The sequence below is a fragment of the Phaethon lepturus genome, unplaced genomic scaffold (genome assembly GCF_000687285.1).
Source record: "Phaethon lepturus isolate BGI_N335 unplaced genomic scaffold, ASM68728v1 scaffold6349, whole genome shotgun sequence".
Lineage (NCBI taxonomy): Eukaryota > Metazoa > Chordata > Aves > Phaethontiformes > Phaethontidae > Phaethon > Phaethon lepturus.
Genome location: NW_010565416.1, coordinates 26,828 through 46,647, shown reverse-complemented (window position 1 = coordinate 46,647; position 19,820 = coordinate 26,828). Strand labels below are relative to the sequence as shown.

At 42.2% G+C, this 19,820-nt stretch overlaps 1 protein-coding gene across 1 annotated transcript in view; it reads left to right on the top strand.

The window, feature by feature from the left end:
* GATB (glutamyl-tRNA(Gln) amidotransferase, subunit B) overlaps nucleotides 1-14,831 on the top strand; it is a gene marked incomplete at its 5' end in the record, with an annotated part of 41,506 nt that extends 26,675 nt beyond the window's left edge. The window contains 4 exons of the mRNA XM_010295171.1: nucleotides 5,840-5,973; nucleotides 6,386-6,464; nucleotides 11,985-12,119; nucleotides 14,703-14,831. Of these exons, the coding sequence (XP_010293473.1) occupies nucleotides 5,840-5,973; nucleotides 6,386-6,464; nucleotides 11,985-12,119; nucleotides 14,703-14,831 (477 nt within the window). The remainder of the gene's footprint in view (nucleotides 1-5,839; nucleotides 5,974-6,385; nucleotides 6,465-11,984; nucleotides 12,120-14,702) is intronic.
* Nucleotides 14,832-19,820: the final 4,989 nt, after the last annotated feature.

Sequence of the window (19,820 nt, the reverse complement as noted above, 5' to 3'; positions counted from 1 at the left end):
TGGTGTGCGTGGGAGTGGGGGGGGGGGGGGGGGGCGGCGGTTAATATAGCCATCCAAGATTACACATTTCACATTTCACATAGCCAGTTAAGCTAGGACAGTGTCATGCTTTGGTTACCTCTGTGATTAGTGGAGACAGAAGGAAAGGGATTTTAAAGTAAGATTCAGAGTGGAACCCTGAGTACTTTAAATTGTCCTCTAGAGGAGTTCCTTTCCTTTGACTATAAATAGAGGGAGAGCAGTGCACCTAACTTAACAACGTAGTATCCTTCCTTTGTGTGTCTGTAACTTAACACACTTGTGCAGAAGCTGGTTCTACAGGAAAAAAAAAAAAAGGTTCTTTCTTCTGAAACTGAAAGCTGTTAGGAAAACTGCTCTTGTGGTCCCGTGCTGTTACAGTGAGTTGCAGATCTCTTACTGTTTGGTGGGCAAGTGAGTTGTAAGTCTCATCAAAGTCATGAGGCTGCAGTGATAGCATCGAGAGGTGTCAGTAGTATCTTACCTTTCTATTTCATTGTATAAGCTGGAAAATGTGATTTTGCAGCCAGTATTCCTGTCCATGCATGCATTTTTTCATATCAACTTATTTCTCACATATTAAAATAAACAGAGCTCAGAAGGGCAGATAGGTCCTGAACCCTTTTTTTTTTTTTTCCCCCTCTGACTTTTTTTATTATTCTCCCCTTCTGTGGTGGGTTGACCCCCACCAGCTGCTAGGCACCACAGCTGCTCACTCATTCCCCCCATGGGAGGGGATAGGGGAGAGCATAGGAAGAGCAGAAGCGAGAAAACTCTTGGTTTGAGATAGACACTTAAATAAGTTAAGGAAGGAGGAAGGGAAAAAACCCAGAAGTGATGCAAATGCAATCACTTGCCACATCCCACAAGTAGACTGATGCGCAGCTAGTGTCCAACCAATGACTACCTCCCCCAAAATCCCCTTCCCTCAGATTTTCTTGTTAAGCATGGTGTTATATGGCATGGAATATCCACTTAGTCAGTTTGGGTTAGCTGTCCAGGTTGTGTCCATGCCCAACTTTGTGCCCACCTTCAGCCTATTTGCTCTGAAGGGTAGAGTGGAGAAAAAGAGAAAGCCTTCATGCTGTGCAAGTACTGCTCAGTGGCAGCCAAAACACCGATGTGTTCTCAGCACTGCTTTAGTCAAAAATCCAAAACACAGCACCTACAGGCTGCTCTTAAGAAAAGCAGTTTCAAAAAAGCCTCCATCCCAGCCAGACCCAGTACACACACTCCTTTCAGTTGGCATCAACCCACTTCTTTCACGTTTCAGTTTTGCTAGTATTGATGGCTTCTGCTCTGTGGTTTCTGTCATCTCTATCAACTAGCTTTATGTATTTGCTTCATCAAGTGCCCTTTCCTTCCAGCCATTCTCTGAGATCCACTATTGCCTTTGCTTTTTCCCTTTTAATTTTTTTTTCCTTTTTGCAACGTATAAGACAATTAATGAGCTCCAAGATGAAATTTGGAATTCAGCTTGTAATGAGATAATGCATCCATTTGAATGCATGAAGCGAACACGTTCTTCATTGCGGGTCTTCTTTTATTGTGTATTAGAATGTCAACATGTATACTCTCCATAAAAGTTGCTTGCCTGTTCACTGGGAGACTAGTTAACCTTAATTCATCTGAAAATGGTATGTCCATTGCTGTGTTAAGCTTACATCAGAAGTTGCAGAAGACTGCTGATAGGGCCAGATGCACAAATCTAATGAGCATTCTTTCAGGTTAGAGTGCCCAGGAGTGCTCATTAAATAAATGGCAGTGGTAGAGGGATGACTCTAAAATGCAAAATCTCTGTTCTGCGCCAACTTGTTAGAGAAAATGTTATGCACCAAAGTTATAATAAAACAATACCATACTTCAGCATGCAAGTTAGCTTCTAAGCTTACTTCATGAGCTTTTTTCTCATATACAATAGCTACCTATATGTACTGCAGTACTAAGAATTTGAGACTCCAGCTTTGCCCAATTACAAGATGTACTGAAATGGAAGGAGAGCATTACCTATTAATATCTTTATATCTGAAACTTCTTAAGTGTAAACTGATACGTTTTTGACAGTTTTGTATAAATTGTAAAAATCAATGAAGTTTCTGATTTTCTTTATGCAGAACCCTTCTTATTCATAAAGATACAATTCTTTGAGCCACATAGACCCCATGGTATTTGGGTATTCAGTTTCTGCATGCAATTTCTACTTTGCCGTGTACACTGGTAGACTGTAAATACATCAGTCAAGAGGGATCTCGGACAACTTTGCCAGTTATGGTATTATAATATTTTTGTTTAGTTTCCTATTGAGTCAAAAAAAGTAAGATGTGTTGGCATAGACTTTAATGTCACATTTTGTTTTCAAAAAAATGAAATGCTGCAGTCCAGAGAGCTCCAACAAAAAAATAGATCAATTGTTACAGTACAGCATTAGAAAAAAAACAGTCTGATCACTTCCTTTCTCCTCTGAATTCCCAGTCTTCCTGTATATTTACTGTTCCCCTGCTTACTCAGATAGAAGTGGCAGTTCCACTTCAGCTTTGGCTTATTGCTTGGTGGAACAATTACATTGGTGAATCCTTCGAACAGTCAAAAGTGGGATGCTGTAGAAATTGGTTTTTGACCATTTTATCGCATGCCATCCTCATACATGTTGGTGTGCAGGTGACTTTACGCTTATTTTTAGAACTTAAATCACTTCGTAAGAAGCCGTAGGAAAAAGTTTGAACTTTCTTTGACTGTTCTGCTTGTCTGCTTTAATAGGCTAGATTTTCTCTTTTTTTCCCTGACAATCTTGGAGATTTTTGCAGCAGTTGTTACCTCACAGTTGGTTATTGTGGGAACTGTCAAGGTGAAAATGGGGATAAGAAAGCAGAAAATGACATTTTATTTGTTAACACTGATGTAGTTTTCTTCTTCAGTTCTTGGAAAGCATTATTGGTCTTTAAAAGCATAAGTTTTCATTACAGCCTCAATGTCCCTAAAGATTTTACCCATGGTGTTTTGTAAAATAATGTATTGTTTTAAACTTGTTTTAAAAACATCTGGACTCATTGCACCACTATTTTTTTTTTGGCATCTCAGTACTATTAAATGGTCATTTTAAACAATGTTTAAGAAAGAAATTTGCATCTGGTTGAAATACTGCTATGTCAGATTTCATGCCAGTGAGACTCCAATGAGTAAGTTACAGCATATTCAGTGCGTAATGGGAGCACTGAATGGGCCTGGATCACAAACACAGTGCTGCAGTTCCACATTTCTGGTTTTCCTTCTATGAAGATGAAAATATGGTATTCAGAATTAAGTGAGAACAGTCAGTTAGCATTCCTGTAAACCAGCACATGAGAGTGTGCAGTAGCTTTCAGCTCAGATCTATCGCAAGGGACAGGTGTGTGTGTGTTGGTAGTTGGAATTAATTTGGCATGAAGAAAGTTGACCAAAATGCAGAACAAGTTAAAGTCAAGTTCAGGTAGTACAGTATCTAGGAATTGAAGCTAATCAAGTTTTGCCTGCATTTTTCTAATATGGCAAGAAAATATTTAGTTTCTGTCAGTTATTTTGATGTTTTGACATTCTGTCTTATCCATTTCAGTCTAGCATTGCTGGGTTTTCCTACTCTTTGGCTGCGGAAAATGACAATCACTTTAAAAAACCTAAAATGAATGTAAAGGAATTTTGGGGAATATGTCTGGTTTTATGTGCACAAGTCGTGAGTATGGGGTTCAGTACCTGGTAGTGTACGTAAGTCTGTCTGTCTGAGTATTCCTGGGCTTTTCTCTTCTTGCTGCCTGGAAATCATCAGATGAAAATGTGAAGGCTGGGTATGTTTGCCCTTGATTTTTCAAAGGTCTGGCAGCAGAGTCAGAGCTGTAGCTCCAGCCAGGTTGTTGGTATCCAGAAATCTGAGTGTGCCCACTGCTAGAGATAAGGTCTCTAGTCTATAGATTATGAAAGTGTTGGACATGCTGCACGCGAGTTGTGTAGCCTGCATTCAGACATGTGGCATCCACAGACATTGTTTTCGTGTGCATAATGTAGCTAGACCTGCTCTGCCTGGAGTGTTTGTAAAACCTTCTGCAGCGTGTGTAAAGAAACCGGCATTTATATGTGCTCACTTTTTCCTACCTAAATTGGGCAGGTGTTTTTGTGGAAGGGAACCCGCTGTTTAAATAATCAGTGTTTGTTTGTGCTAATGAATCCTGAGGTGAATTAGAAAGAGTACAGTATTTAGTAATGCATCATTTTAGTAATTCCACTTAACACAGACGCAGTTTTTAATTGTTTGCTGTACTTTGGTAATCTTGTCATTCCCTTTTTTTTTAAAGCCAAATTTGTTCCTCATAGTCCGTTTAGCCTTAGACTTTACTTTATTTGATAACAAAGTAGCTGCTGGTTCAATTTGTAAGAGCACTGGAAAAGAAGAGAATTATGGCTGTGTATATTAGATAGATAAGTAGGGGGAGTTACAAGATTGGTTCACAAAAGACATCAGTGGCTTTCTAGGCTGAGAACTTGGTTTCTTTGCTCATGGTCTCCAGGTAAAGGGGATGGGTCTGATTTGTGTCACACCAGTTTTATAGCACATCTACCATTAGTCTAAGTACATTTTTGTACTGTTTCACAGAACAGAGAGCAGTAGTGTGCAGTCTTCTCAAAAGCCATACGTCATTACAAATTAAAAATGTAGTATCTAGAGCTGTGTTGTGAAAGTTTTGAGGAGGAAAGTCTAAAATTCTGTATTGCTATGGTGATACATTATCTTTAAAAACAAGGGAAAACGAGACTGTTTTGACGGGATTTGTTTGAGTGGAAAAGTCAGGCTTTGGTTTAGTGTGTACCTGCAGTCTTTTTGCTCAGAACTGTTCAGAGGATCTGGCTGCAGTCAGTATGTGCTTGGAAAATGTTTTTGCTGTGATGACAGTATACTTAGAATAGCTCCTTGGCTGTCTTTAAACTGTTACCTCTCACAACTTCTGAGAGCTGGCTTGTCCTCCTCTGCATTTATGGCACACACTGCAGAAGTCCAGTGGCACGCTGGATTTGGATTCCTTCTTGAAAAGGTAGGGGCTGCCACTTAATATCTCTTCAGCCTTCAGTAGACCTAATGAGTTCTGTGCTACAGTTAAAGATCCATCAATGCCTTGATGACAAACAGCACAGCATTCAACAGACTGTGCAGTATCTGTTCTAAAAACAATCTCAGATTTCACTTAGGCTATAAATTGAATCCCCTACTGTCATACCTTCTGAGCATTTACGGTGCTGTGGAAAAGCTTACATAGCTTCTCTGAAAAGACTGGAAAAATAAAACCTTGCTTCTTACGGTGTAACCTTTCCATATTACTGAAGGGTGAATGCAAGCTAAACTTATTCCTTCAGTCCAAAGTAAATAGAAGTGATTGCAAGGCAAGAGTGAAATATCTGTAGACAGTTTCAAGAAAAATCTCTTCTTGGTAAAAGGTAGCAGTGACAGTTGTTAGATGGCAGCATTATATTTTCTCGTATTTTACATATTTAAAATACGTGAGGAGGTGAGAAAGCTTCTCCCCAAATGCTAATTTTAGGGAGGAGTTAAGAAGAAAAGATCACTCCGTTATTGGAAGTTCCAGTAAGACAGGCTGGCAGATAAGCTATATGTCCCTATTTTAGACATAACATAGTTTGTTTGCTGTTAGGTTAATAAAATTACTCCAAAGCCTTGTGACTTTACAATGAATTCACAAAACCAAGTTTACTTTGAGTATTTATACTCCAAATGTAATTTTATAATTAGACATGTTTGCACTCTGGTATCTTTTTGATGCATTTAACTTTTCTTGAACAGAATGAAGACGGATTAACAGAATTCTTTGAAAACGTGGTAAAACAGACGCAGATGAAGCCAAAGAAAGTGATCGGCTGGATTCTAAAAGACCTGCTCAGTTACTTGAAACAACATTCCCTTACAGTAAAGGAAAGGCGAGGCCTCTTGATAACTACAGTTGTGAAACAAAAGTGATCCTTTTCTCATGAACCATGAATAGTATTGCATCACTCTGTTGCTCGCTTCTGCTTAAGTTATTATCTGTGAAGTTTGTTACGGTAGGCAGTACTGCGTAGGCCTTGATGCAGTCATGCTGAATGAAGTTAACCAAATACCTTGCAGAGAAGAGGATCGTGTAGTTGCGAGTGGTAATCAGTCTTCCTTCTTTGGAATATGACAATGGTAAAGCATAATGAGGCAATCAATACCAAAGTTGAATATAGGGTCTCATGAGGAAAGATACTAGCTTGTCATGCTAAACTGTGTGATCTTTAGGCAAACAACAGTAGCCTAGATGTATTTCTCCACTTTACTCCCTGAGGTAATTTCTGCCTCCTTTTTCCCTAGCCCAGTCAGTTCTTTGATCCTGGCCGACCTTCTGAACCTTCTAGAAAAAAAAGAAATTTCTTCTACAGCAGCAAAGCAGGTATGTACCTTTTTGATTTTACTGTACTCTGAACCTGTGGCTGCTTACCCCCTTCGCGTAGCAAATTTGTAATAGGTGTCGGTCACTTTAAAAGGAAATGATTTAGAATGTTGGTGAAGGAGAAATTTTGTATCTACTATATACATATAATAGATGAAAATGCCTCATGTGTGTATAATTTTACAGATACATCTGCATATTTATTGTTAGAAGGGGGCACAAGCCAAATAGTAGATTTAAGTAATGTGAACTGAAGTCAAATAAACCCTGCTTCTGAACAGGCTGGACACTAGATCTCAATTTCACAGTTCAAGTCAGACCTAAGTGAAAGGTCAGTGGGAGCTAATCCATGACTTGCAGTTAAGCTGAGAGTATCAGTTCCTAGGTACTAAGGGACAGTAAGGTCTATGTTCCCAAGCATTAGCATGTGGAAAAGGACATAATTTACATGAATGTAGTCACAAAAAAAAGAGTTCTGCTTTGGCATACCCCTGAGTCAAAAGTAGAGAGGTCTGTCCTTCCTTTTATCCTTGCTTCTTTGAGCAAGTGCTATCATGGACCTCAAGCAAGTACTGATGGTAGAGATAGCTTCTCTTTTTAAATACCATCTTGCTTAGGACAGTCTGAAAAATCAGCTCTTGATGATTTGTATCTAAAACTGTGACCTGCTAATGATGGGTATCGTGACTGCTGTGTCTGTAGGCAAAATTTGGAGGTTTTTTGTGGTAGGAAATAATCTGTCATTCACCTGAAATTGTTGCCGTCCATTTATGTGGAGTGTGTTGTCTTTTCAAGTTAATTGTTATCCTCTAGGTAAGTATCTTAGACATTCACATTTCAGGTGTGAAAATCATCAGTGAAGCTGTTAATGAAGATATTTAACTTGCCTTGTCTGCTTTCAAGCTTTTAACACACTGAAATACATGGGGCCAGTTTCCATCTTTCTAGCACATGCTGATTTAATCCAAGTACAATTTTGGAATACTATTGAAGTCCGTTCACGTGTTTTTGCATGATTATAAACCAAGTGTAACTGTTGCAAATCTGACTTTTTACCCTACTTGGAGACACTTAAATTTCCTGGTTTGTTGTTTTCTTTTTTGGAGACGCTTGTGGTTCTTAATTAAGTTGGTCTTGTTGTTGGTCTGCTTCTGTGAATGGCCAGCTGCATATGACAGGCATCATAAATAAGGATTTAAGTGCCTGACTTCAGGCATGTGCATTTGGAAATTTTGGATTGGAAAAATAAAAGCTTCAAAAAGGAGATAAAGTATTAATAGGAAAAGCATTGGAATGCAGAGTGGTTCTGTGCCTGCAGGGTTATGGCACACGCATCAGTTTGGTCTCTGCATTTGAAAGGGAAGCTTCCGAAGTCTAGTCCTAACTCTGGTCTTCCTTGTGGAGGTAGAGACGGGGTACTAATGCTCTCCTACAGGAGCTTCTTGCCTTGTGATACATTTGTGTGCTAGCACTTCTGACAGGTTATGAAATGTCAAGAATTTCAGAGATGCTTTCCTTGTTTAATTACCAACTCCTTGTAATGTCCATGTTATCCTCGGTGTTCTGAAATTGGACACAGAGAAATAACAGTACTGTTTGCCATCACAGAGTGATGCTATCAAACTGCAGAAACCTTGCCACATTTAGAAAAGTATTTCGGTTGCCTGGATGTCAGAAGAATAACAAATGTTTATAACAATTCTCAGCAGTAGGCAGAGACACTGGATGGCCCGAGGGCAGAAAGGGCTATATATACACAACAGCAGATGAATTGCAGCACTTGGGGTGGGGGAGAATGAACTGCAGCGGTAGAGACAGATCCAACGAGCAAGGATGGAAGGGTTGGATGGGGTGATCGCGCAGACATGCATACACATACATGCTCGCTGCAGGAAGCTGTTAACAGTTTAAATTTTTAAAGAGATTTTGTGTTCAGTCTCTGCTGTATAAGGCACTAAAACACAGGCAGATAAAAGCTGAGAGCACTGATTATAGACGCAGAACATTGTATGGTAGGATGCATATGCCAAGGAAAGGGCACTGTGTGCTTACATAATTACCACTTAGGTAATTACAGAGCTCATGCCCAACTTGCCATCAAATATAGCATCCTACTCCAGAGGTCCCTGAAGCAGTTTCAGACTGGCATTACCTGTGCAGAGGGGAGCAGCTCTGCTGGTGTGTGGGGCTGTGGGGTGAGCGTGTCCTGGATCAGGGGACCTGCCCAGGCACATGCTGCAGCCCACCCCAGAGGCACCATTTTGAAGCCCACAGTGGGAGGCGCCGGTGTTGCTCATCCAGGGCTGAAACCAGTCTGATGGGGAGTATGCCCGAGATGGGGCCTCGGTCCTCCTTCGCAGGGCTGGCAGTGAGTACATCTCTGGTGCAAGGGGCCTGCCTTTGTGTTAGGGCATTGTGGGAAGACGCTGGTTCCTGGGCTGGGGAAGCAGAAACTTGCCCTTGCTGCTGGCAGCCATGCTGGCGCAACTTCGCGTGGACACCCTTGTCACGCGTTCATCGGGGATCTGTAGCAGCGTATGGAGCAGAGCAGACCCCAGGTCTTCTTTGCTTCTGCAGTTGCATAGGTCACCCACATAGGAATAACTTCAAGAGACCCACTTGGCACCCCTACTTTAAAGTAGGTGTCAGGGAAATGAGTACAGTACACAAACCTAAACAAAACCATCTGCTTTGACAATTATGGCTATACCATCTGGAGGACTGGACCCAGCTTGCTCCTCACTTCTGTCAGAGGCTGAGGGACAACTGCCAGCCATCGAGGCTTCCATCACTAGAAAGGAGAGATGCCCACAGGACTGACTGGAGTGGTACTGCCTGCTGCTTCCCTCCCACCCTTGGCAGCAAGTCACTGCAGATAGGGTTTCCAGTTGGAGTGTTCTCAGGCACAGCAGTCAGCTGGCACATTCACCAGTTGCAAAATGTTTGATATGATGCCCATGGCAGCCAGACATGTAAGTCCTGATTAATTCATCTTGACCAACGGTTTGCTGCTATGCCTGTGTAGGCAGAGACTGCAGAACATCATTAAAATCTAATCACGCTCAGGCAAGAATCAATAGTAGAAACTACTGAGATTTCAGTAATGGAAATGAGGCCTGAGATTCTCGTTTTGGCTCTGGAGACTTCATAATTTGATCCTCCTGTTCTGGTGCAGGCAGTTTGTGTAAATGAGTTGAAATCATTTTTTAAACTGCTTTCTTTAGATTCGTACTCCTTGCCAAGTGGAGAAACACATTTTTAAAAGTGCATCCTTGACAGGTCTTGGCCACATCTCTTTCTGCTTTCCTACATACCTGTAACACGCAAGAGCCTTGATAACATTGTTGCTCTACTAGCTAAGTGGAGATGCTTGTTACCAAATTGAAAAGTACACATGATGCAGATGTCACAGGGGGAATGTGGTGCCTTCAAGGTTTATAATGGACAAGCTTTTTTTGGTGCCAGGCGATGTTTGGCATAGGAATAGCAGGGAATCAGAGCTGGATCTCTGACTGTCAAGCTGTCCTGCCCCTGATCTAAGTCAATCTGATGCATTAGTTGCTCCTGGGTAACTCTGCCATGGTTGGCTGCGTAGATTTTGTTTGTTGCAGATTTTCGCCTCCTGTAGCCCATGGCATCCTGCTTGAATACATGCCAGTCCTAAAAATCACATCTGCCTTTTTCCAGGAGAGCGGTATGGCTTATTGATTGTCCAGCCCCTGATTTGTGCAGCACTTTAGGCTCTCCAGGGTGTTTTGCTGTGGGCTGTGCTGCGCAAAGAGGACAGGGCTCCTTCTGAGGGGTGATGTACCATCCTGGTGCATTGAGAAGCCTCGAGGACAGAAAGCTTCCTGCCCGCTCCCTCAGGGAAGGAGCGGGAGGGGGCTGCCTGGGGTAGCAGTGGAGTGCAACAAAAAAAAGGCAAGTGGCTGCAGGCACTTTGAATCTCTATTGGGTGTATTTCTTTCTAGGGATATTCCAGGTAGCCCTGGCACAATGATATTTAAGTACTGCACTAGAAGGAAGATCTTCTAGAAGACATCATATACTGCACTGATTTATTTAGATATAAACATCTGAAGGCTTTACTTACAGCGGTTGTAACTCTGGCTGCTTATCAGTAACTTTAATATTGTGATCTGCCTGTAACCCTCTTACAGGGGAAAAAACAAGATGTATCTGCCACAATGCAGCTGCATGTCATTACCCTTTCAAGGTCTCCTGCGGAGATGTAAGATCCCATAAAAAGCTTTGGGGTACCGCGGGCAAACAAATCTCCTCTTGCAGGAACTGTGTCAGTGCATGGTTCTTAAATACCTGTTGTGGCTACAGAATTGTTTAACTGAAGGGCTTTTGTACCAGAAAATTCTTCATGCTGAAGAAAATTGCTGGGGTAGTTAAGATAGCATCCCACATGCTCTATTTTTCCTAAGTTGTCTTGCTGCCCTGCTAATTTTTTAACATGCAGTTTGAATGCCCCTTCTCGTCTCCCCATCCCAGCCTCTTCTTCATCCTACAGTGAGTATTTAAGGCTGAAATTTGACATCCATTTCCATATTGCTACACAGCAATGGCCCAAATGTACAATTATATCTTCAGCTCAGGATGGAGCACAAGCAGCTGTTTTAATAAGAGTTTTCTCTCTCTCCTCCCACAGCTCTGAAATAAGAGCAAAGGGAATACAGAAAATGACTGCCCAAGGAAATTGGTTTTTTATAAATGTTCTCTTCTCTCAAGTTTATTCCAGGGCGATAGCCCTGCTACAGCATAGGAAGACACACAAGCATTAGCAAGTGATTATTCCGGAGGCCTGGGTTCGCCCAGCATTCCAGTACTTGGAGGTGATGCATAGGTGGGCTGGAGGTGCTGCATTCATTCTGCCCAGCACTATTTTTCTTCTGCTTTGTCATACATATCCTCATTACAGCTTGCTGATGAGGACTGGTGATGGGATGAGTTACCTGGGATTGGACTTGGTACAATAGTCAGCTAATCGTCAATTCCCGGGCAGAGACATTTCTCATGGAAACGCATTTTCTTAATGCTCTCAGGCAGCTCTTGTGAATAATGTTAGATGAGCACGAGTAGTGCCTGAGGAACGGCCTCGCCGCCAGTGAGAGTCTCTGCTGTGGTGCTCCCCTCTCCCAGCAAGGGAGTGGCAGCTCAGCACAGCTAGGTAGATGGGGCTGTGCTCGGCAAACTTCTTTGAACAGGTACTATCACTGGTAGTAGTGGGCAGCTCCCGGTACTGCGGTGGGCTGCAGAGCCGCGGTTGTGAACCATTAACCTGCATTCGTGCAGTGAGTGATGATGCTTTGTCTTATTTCAGGATGCAGAGGAGGGAGGGTATAATAGCTCTCTCAGTGAGGCATAGGATTAAATCCTGGGTTTGTTCACGTTTAGACAATCTGCTCTTGCTTTAACTAAAATCTGGCTTCTTGGGTCAGTAACTGAAATACTGCATGTAAACAGCATTGGTAAGTCAAGACACTGACCTTTGCTACTCATTGTGATTTTCAGGTGCTTGCGGAATTGTGGAAGGGGGAAGGGAAGACTCCTCTTGAAATTGTTAAGGAAAAGAAGCTTGAACTGATACAGGATCAAAAAGAGCTCGAACAGATCTGCCAGACGGTGATTGATGGACAAGAAAATGAGGTGATTACGGTGGTGCTGGGAAGCTTGTGCACTATGGCAGTCTGTGGCACTAAAAAGGGGGTGAAAATGGCCTCTCTATTTTTTTTCTTTTGATTGGCATTTGAGCTCTAGAGCCAGTATAGGAGTATTAAACCTGCTGCTGAGATACTATCAGGCTTTTCTTCTCCTTTCTTATTTTACTAAGTGGATTTTTTTTTAAATTGGAGCTTACACAAAATGATCAGCAGAAGAAATTACTGGTCTGGCTAATGCGCTAAGTCATTCTGAGAGACCATAAAAATTTAATGCAGGAAAGCAAAACTGTTGGGTCTTCTCCCTCTTCAGCTATACTGCCATCAACCTGACCTGGCCACCCGGCCCCATAACTCTGATTTTTATGTCGTCTGTTGTGATACTAGGGCAACGCTGTTAAACTGTGCTGAAGCTGGAGATTGAAGTTACCTGCCAGCCAGACATATATTTATAGAATTAGGAATTAGAGACTGTATCAGAGCCGGCAAGGCAAAAATTTCACTTGCATCTGCCTCTTTGCCATGTGTCCGTCTCCCTCCACTGCCAACGAGATGAGTCTGGCTGGCTCTCCTGCCTAACAGTGGCTGTGGGGAGAGGAGGAGCTGGACCCCTGTGGCTGCGGCACCGATGGCTCCAGAGCTGCTGGCTGCTCTGCGGTTCTGCTGCTGGGCTGTGGCAGCAGCGCAAGTGCTGCAGTAGGAAAGATGGGGTTTTGGCTCTTCCCCATCTCCTTGGAAGGACATGCAGCAGCCTGCGTGGCTCATCAGTCTAACAAGGTCTGGGCTGAGAAAAAAGAAAGAAAAACCTTGTTGATGAGGAAAGGGAAGAAGTGGGAAAGGGGTCTTTGACAGAGTCTAAAATGTGCTTTATAAAAAGCAAAATGAAAACAAGTGCTTTTATGTTCTCTGTAGTGAAAACGTAAAAGCAGAAGTGAATAGCTTACTTCTAATATAAACATTGTCTAGATACATTTGCCATTTGGAAAAAAACATTAACATCTTTTGAGAACAATACCACCTACCCCAGATCTCATTGGGAGATGCTTACAGCTTTACAAGAGCTTTTGATAAAGAAAATGAGCTTGCAGTAGGTCGGCATGACCTCCATCAGGCTGACTCATTTGCAGAGCCTGATAAAAATGCTGCTGTATTTTCAAGACTGGTACGGAAGCACAGGTGTGGACAGAAAGAATATTAGAACTGATTGGGAAGTGCAGAAGCTGAAGGTCCATAACTACACTGCCATTTCAATAATAATACTTTCTCTGAGAATTTAATTCCTCTCTGTTTTCCAGTGTTTTAGTCAAGCCAAATGCAGTAGAATGGCCTCACTTCCCTACTTTTTCCAGGTGATCTTTTGCCAAGGCAAAAGCTGCTTTGAAGGCCTGTAATTCACTGCTTTAAATCGCTGCAAGAGCTTACCTTACCAAATAGCGTTAGCAGAGTACTTGACAAGGGGAAAAAAAAAAAAATAGTAGTATGCTGTGCTTCGTGATAGTAACCTTCTTTAAAATGCACTAACTTACAAACAGTTGCTCAAGCCAACACTGAGCACTTTACGAAAATGCAGTATCTATCTGGATTGTACTGCACTGTGCCCCACATAGGTAATTTTTAGCAGATCGGGAGTAATGAGTCCTTTGCTTCTCTACAGAGAAGATTTTAGACTGCAAATAATTTGGATCCTGTGATGAGTAGCAATATTTGCATTTGTGCTTGGTATTGGCACAGTTGGTTGTTCATATGTTCACAATCCTTCCCTTAATATCTGTAAATATGACATCGTGTTTAACTGAAGCTGTTGCATTTTGCCCCGTAACTCTGACAACGTAAAGAATGTCTTCCCTGCCACACAAACAATATGAAGGGCAGACGCTTGGCTTTTAGCTGGAGCATCTCCTTTCAGAATGCCCAAAAGTGAAATGTTGAATGCTTTTTTCACTGTCTTTACTTAGCTTTTAAATATGGCTAGGTAATTTGTGCTATTGTGCAGGTAATTGTGCATCAAACACAACTGTCTGATAGGAGGTTGTATATCTGATCCTTTAATTAATTGCAATGTTGCAAAAGATTCCTAGCTTAAAGGAAGTAACATTGCTGTTAAAAAACACCTACATCTGTGCTTGAAGAACCTCACAAATATTATCAAATAGGCTACAATTCGATGCAAATTACTTGTTATAACTGAACACTATATAGAGTAAAAAGGTAGATCCTATTAGCAAGTGAAGTGCATGTTGTTTTTCTGGCTCTCTTCCAGGAATGTGCTGTTCAAGTTGCAGACACTGTTAAAATCCAAAAATGTTTCCTGACTTTTTCAATACGAGGAGATATTTCTGTTTGTTAGTTGTGAGGCTCTGCTGCTGTAGGGACTTGCTGGTGTCTCAGGGGAGCAGAGAAGGACCTTATTGCAAAGCTGAAGGCAGTTTTTATAAATAACACCTTAGCCCAAACAATATTCTACCACAATGGTCCAAACAAGAATAATATTCATACCCTGGCTGTGAATGCGTGAAGATGTCCTGTTTTCCTGTAACAGTGGTGTCTCCTATTCTCTTTTTTTTCTTTATAGGTTATGGCCATAAAGGCAGGAAATCAAAAAGTTCTAAATAAGTTAATTGGCCTGGTACAAAGAGAAACACAAGGACGCTCCAATCCTGTTATGGTGAAGCAATTATTAGAAAAGAAGCTGTCAGAGTAGCCACAAGAGGAAAAATCACCCACGTGTTTATAGAAGACATGTGCTTCGTGCTGTCTGATTCACTGCAAATGACCTTTGGTGCCTCCTTGTGTAGCATCAGGATTGTTGGATATACTTCAAGCAGCGTAACATTCTAGCCTTCCCTGGATGCATCGGCCAAAGCCAGATGAGCAAAAGTGCAGCAGGAGATGATACAGTCATTTGCATCTCCCTCACTTCGGTGTGGCAGTTGGAAACACGATTTCCACACTGCCCTGGGAAGCAACTTCCCAGGGCTGCCTGAGAGTATGCAGAGTGCTGAGGCTGTATTGGTTAGTTTTGTAATAAAACAAGTGTAAACTCAGCTTTTCTAGCTGCCTTTTTGCGAGAAGGGAAATTCACAGGTCTTTAACACAAAATCTGGTGGTGCACACCAACAACTCACTGTAAATTAGTGTGAGCACACTACTAACAATGATTAAAACACCTAGTGGTAATTAAGACCACGTGTGCCTCCATACCTGCCTAGCAGAAAGGGAAAAAAAATGTCCACTGCTATTACGCTTCCTGGTTTCTGAGAGAAAGGATGAAGTTGCTAGCTGCTTACGTGCGTGCCTGAGGCTAGTGCCACACACAGCTCTAAGTGCCTACATTTAAGAACTAGCGTCAGATTGTTTGCTTGCCTGCTCCTTGTTACGTGCCCAAACATCTGCTTTGCCTACTTGCAGCTCTCCTCCATTCTGAAGAGTGCCCAGCAGATGCATGCCTGAGCCCTTCCCAGGTTCACATCCCATTTTGGCCTGTGAGGTGGAGCATAGCAGACATGCTTCTGCTGGCCCTGCACAACCTACAGAGGTAAAAGTAGTACCTTTCTCTTATGCAGTAACTCAGTAAAGGGACCGTTTGCTCCAGTTTGGTTTTTACTCTGCTCGCCAGAATTTGACCCCGTGTTACAAATGCTCCAAGCCCAGGGCTGCACAATTCTGTGCACCAGGGCTTTCTGCTGTCCCTTGGCCCAGCACCACATTGTAGAAGTAATTCAGCATTGAGTTGGCTTACCAAAACTGAGCAGAATTCAGTGGCCTTCCAGGGTCTGCTCCACTATTTAATCCTGAGGAGTGTTTTATGGTTTTTTGGTGGTTTTTTTTTTTAATAACATTTTTAATGTATTTTTTTTTAATACAATTTTAATACATTTTTCAGCTCCTAGCTTTAAGTAGCCACTGAAATCCAGGGTCCTAGAGTGAAGCTCCCAGTTCCAACCCACTTTGGCTGATCAAACCATTAACAGGAAACGCAACTAGAGAAAGCCTATCAAATTTACATTTATTAGGGAAAGAGATCCCATTCAGTCCCAGGGCTTTGAAGTCCTTAATCCCTTCTGGAGGCTGCTAAGCCGTACATTTAAAGATGACATTTATCTCAGACCTCAGAGGTACTTCTTCAGAGCTGTTCTTTAGGATAGGCCTGCAGGGTACACATTGTCACAGGAGTGCAGCCGGTCTGGCTCTGGGACTTCAGTCACCACCTTTTGCAAATGTGGTGCTTGCAACACTGGTCCTAACTGGGTTGATGGCAGTTCATTCTTGTGAGCAGTAGTGCTAAGGTGTGTCTCGAGGAGGACATTTCTGTACAAACTGGCTCATGCTTCAAGTGTGAGCTCTTAATTAGGAGAAAAAAAAACCCTGTAGTTTTCACATACATTTAATGAATAAAACGTATACCCATTATTGACATAAAAATAACTTTACAATTCCAAAGTCAGACAGCTGACAAAAATCAGTAACATGGTTGCAATGAAAAACTGTGACCTTTCAAAAAAAAAAAAAACAACCCAAAACACAACCAAACTTCCAAAAACTCCCCCAAAAAACAAAACCCCAAACCACCACCCCCAAATTTTCATGTAACCTGACCTTCACACAAAGGCTTTTACTATCACTTTTCACATCATGAGCAAAAAGTACCATTTTTACTTACGGTAGTGTGAGTTTTCAGGTAAGTGTTCAGTCAATAAAGGTTTAGATTTTACAGCAAACTTTAAATTTTCAGAATTCTGTTCAACTCTTGCCCTGGCAGCAAGAAACAAAAAGGCACAAGGGCTTCTGTATGAAATCTTGAATCTTAATTTAAAGGTCCTCCCTTCAGTTTAGAAAAACACAATTGTTTCCAAAAAGTGGTCCTCCAAGGTTAATGCTTTTTGTTGCGCAGCTTGACGCTGCTGTGCTGAGTTTACTCTCTGCTGTAGTGGGTGCCTCTTAAAAAAAGAGAAAGCAAAACGATGATGTAGTTGCAAGAGTAATAATTAAGCTGTATTTCAAAGAGGGAAGGATCTCCACTACTGTAGCATGGCTATGGTAAATGCCTTTTTAATGGCTACATTTTCTTAACCACTCTCTTCCTACATAATTACACTTCACTAACATGGTACAAAATCTGTTAAAAATCATAAGCCAAGTTCTATATGAGTACAGCATTAGATCTTTAAATGGATTTACTGTAAATCTCAATCTATTTTCACCTCCACCTGCCAGACACAATGGATAACAAGAAAGATTAAAAAGGGATAATTGTAATATTCTTCCCCTTCCAGGGAAGGGAACGAGCAGCTATAGTCTATACATTTTGCACGATATTATGAAACAGTCACTTCTAACATTTTTAAAGAAATCTTTTGCAGACGCACACAAAATGTAAATTTCTGTGATAGAAAAAAGCGGTTTGAGTCAAATGAGACCAAGATGATGAATCGTTTTAACATTTGTGGAGCTACTAGCTACCAACTTTGCAGCAGCAGTAGCAGACAGCGCTAGGACTGAGAGATGCAGAGGCTCAGCAGGGGCAGCTAATACCGCTCCCACTGCGGCAGCCTGCGCCAGCAGGCTCATCAGTCATGCTACACCATTTTGGCTGAACCAATACAACCAAAACACCGGATCCTTTTTTGCCTTCCACCGGCCTGACACAGCAGCCTAAATACAAGCACCAGCTTCTTCTGTGTCCTGAATGGAGCTCAAGGCAAATTCTAAATACTCCACAAGTGAACTCTGTACTGCACGAAACAGCTTTGGTTTCTGTTTGTATAGCAGTAGTTGACGGAGCACATTACAAGACAGAAGCAGCAGCCTCAAGGAATTTAGTATCTGCTATTGTAAAGACAAATAAAAAAAGCCCCATAGAACAGGTGGGTCTGCAAGATAAAAGGCAGAGCCTGACTCTGAAGTGTTCGATGGCAGAACATTCTACAGACCAGGAGGCTGGTTTAAGTGTGGCTGTATCGAGGGTAGGAACTCAAGAATTAAGATTGAGGCTTTGACCCAAACATCCATGTCTTATTTAGCTACAGCAGTGCTCTCTGATCTACTGATTGCAGATGCCATCTGTGCAACAGCATTAGGCGGGGTGAATTAAGGACAGTTTCATGCAGATTTTCAGCAGTAACCATCCACGAACAGAGGGCCAAGGAAAATGCTCGCAAATTAAAAGCTGATACCAGACACTGTCACAGCAATCTCAACACTCATTGCTGGAAGTCCTTTAGGAGGTCATTCCTGACGGTGGAGAGATGATACGTACTGTCCTGTAGAGCTGAAGTATCCCATAGCTGAGGTTGCAGAGGAGAAGAAAGTTGTTGAAAAAGATGCTAGCAATGCTGAAGTAGCGAAGAAAGAATTTCTAGTGCTCAGCCTTGACTGCAGAGTTTAATTTTAACTGTGTTAGAAATAGAAGCATATGATAGGAACCTTAACTAAAAAATTTACAGCTAGTGTATTCACACTGCGATTTCACTGTGGCCCCTTTCCACTCTAATTCTGTGGTGTAGTGTCAGCGCACTGTAATGTTCTTGGAGGGATGCTCAGAACAGAACTACCTACACACTTGCACAACCACTGACCTCGTCAGCACCTTCTCGGCGATTTATGGCCTTACACGTATGCAAAACATGTAGAGTGTTTGGTTTTTTCACATAAAGAAAAACAAAGTGGGTTTTCACTGAACTCTCTCTTCTCTAACTACATGAGAAAAGATGGAATCGCATGCTGGTGGCCTTTCTGCTCTTGTTGCCTGCATCATCCTTGCAATGCTGTTTACGAATACTCCAAAGTTAATTGGATTCTGCTTCACTTAATGGCCACGTAAAACCAAGTTACAGCAGACAGGAGATCAAGATTTATCTTAAAAGCTTACCTGCATTGGGTTGGCTGTCAAGTGCATGTCATCCCTGTCCCCTCGGACTAAACAGTGTGAGGAAGGCAATAAAATACAAAATCCCAAGTTGTCATGACCTGTGATTTGCTGCGCCTTTTTCTGCCCATTGCAATGGCAAATTTAAACTCTGTCTAGAAAAGCCCTGGGGCCAAGCCAGATCAGTAATTAACTAATTATGGATTACTGCAGCAGGAACAGCAAACCACCAGGAATGCTCCTTCTCTTCTGACTGTGCTCCAACACACACCCCACACCAGGCCATACAGCCTAAACCTACAGAAATGCTCAGGTGTTGCCATGAGACAATAAAGATGCAAACAAAGGTGGAGTTTCATGAGCAATGCAGCTGTGCGTGGGCCTAATGAGTAATGAGTTCTGACCAAGAGTTCCTCCTTCTCGGACTGTCCTAGTCCCAGAGCCTTGAGATCTGCTATAGGGTGTACAGGCATTTCACAACTGTCTGCAGCATCTGCTGACCAGTTGTATGTACATATGGAGAGGGACCCTGACCTTTGCTGTCCCTCCTTGCCTTTATCCATGTATGTGAGGTCCAACTCATGACCCTGCAAATGACTCCATCTCACCTGCCAGCTTCTCCCCCCAAAAGACTAGCGACAGCTGTGCCAGACCCCACCTTGCCCCAGCACCTGCATGGGCAGGCAATTAACTTCATGCCACATCCATTGCCTTGTCATCACAGCCTTTGGAGAAAGGCCTAAGAGCTGAGTTCAGTGCTTAGAGCTGCAGAGGTTGTACTACCATGAGCTAATCCTAACACGAGTGCTTGAAGGCCAACGGTTT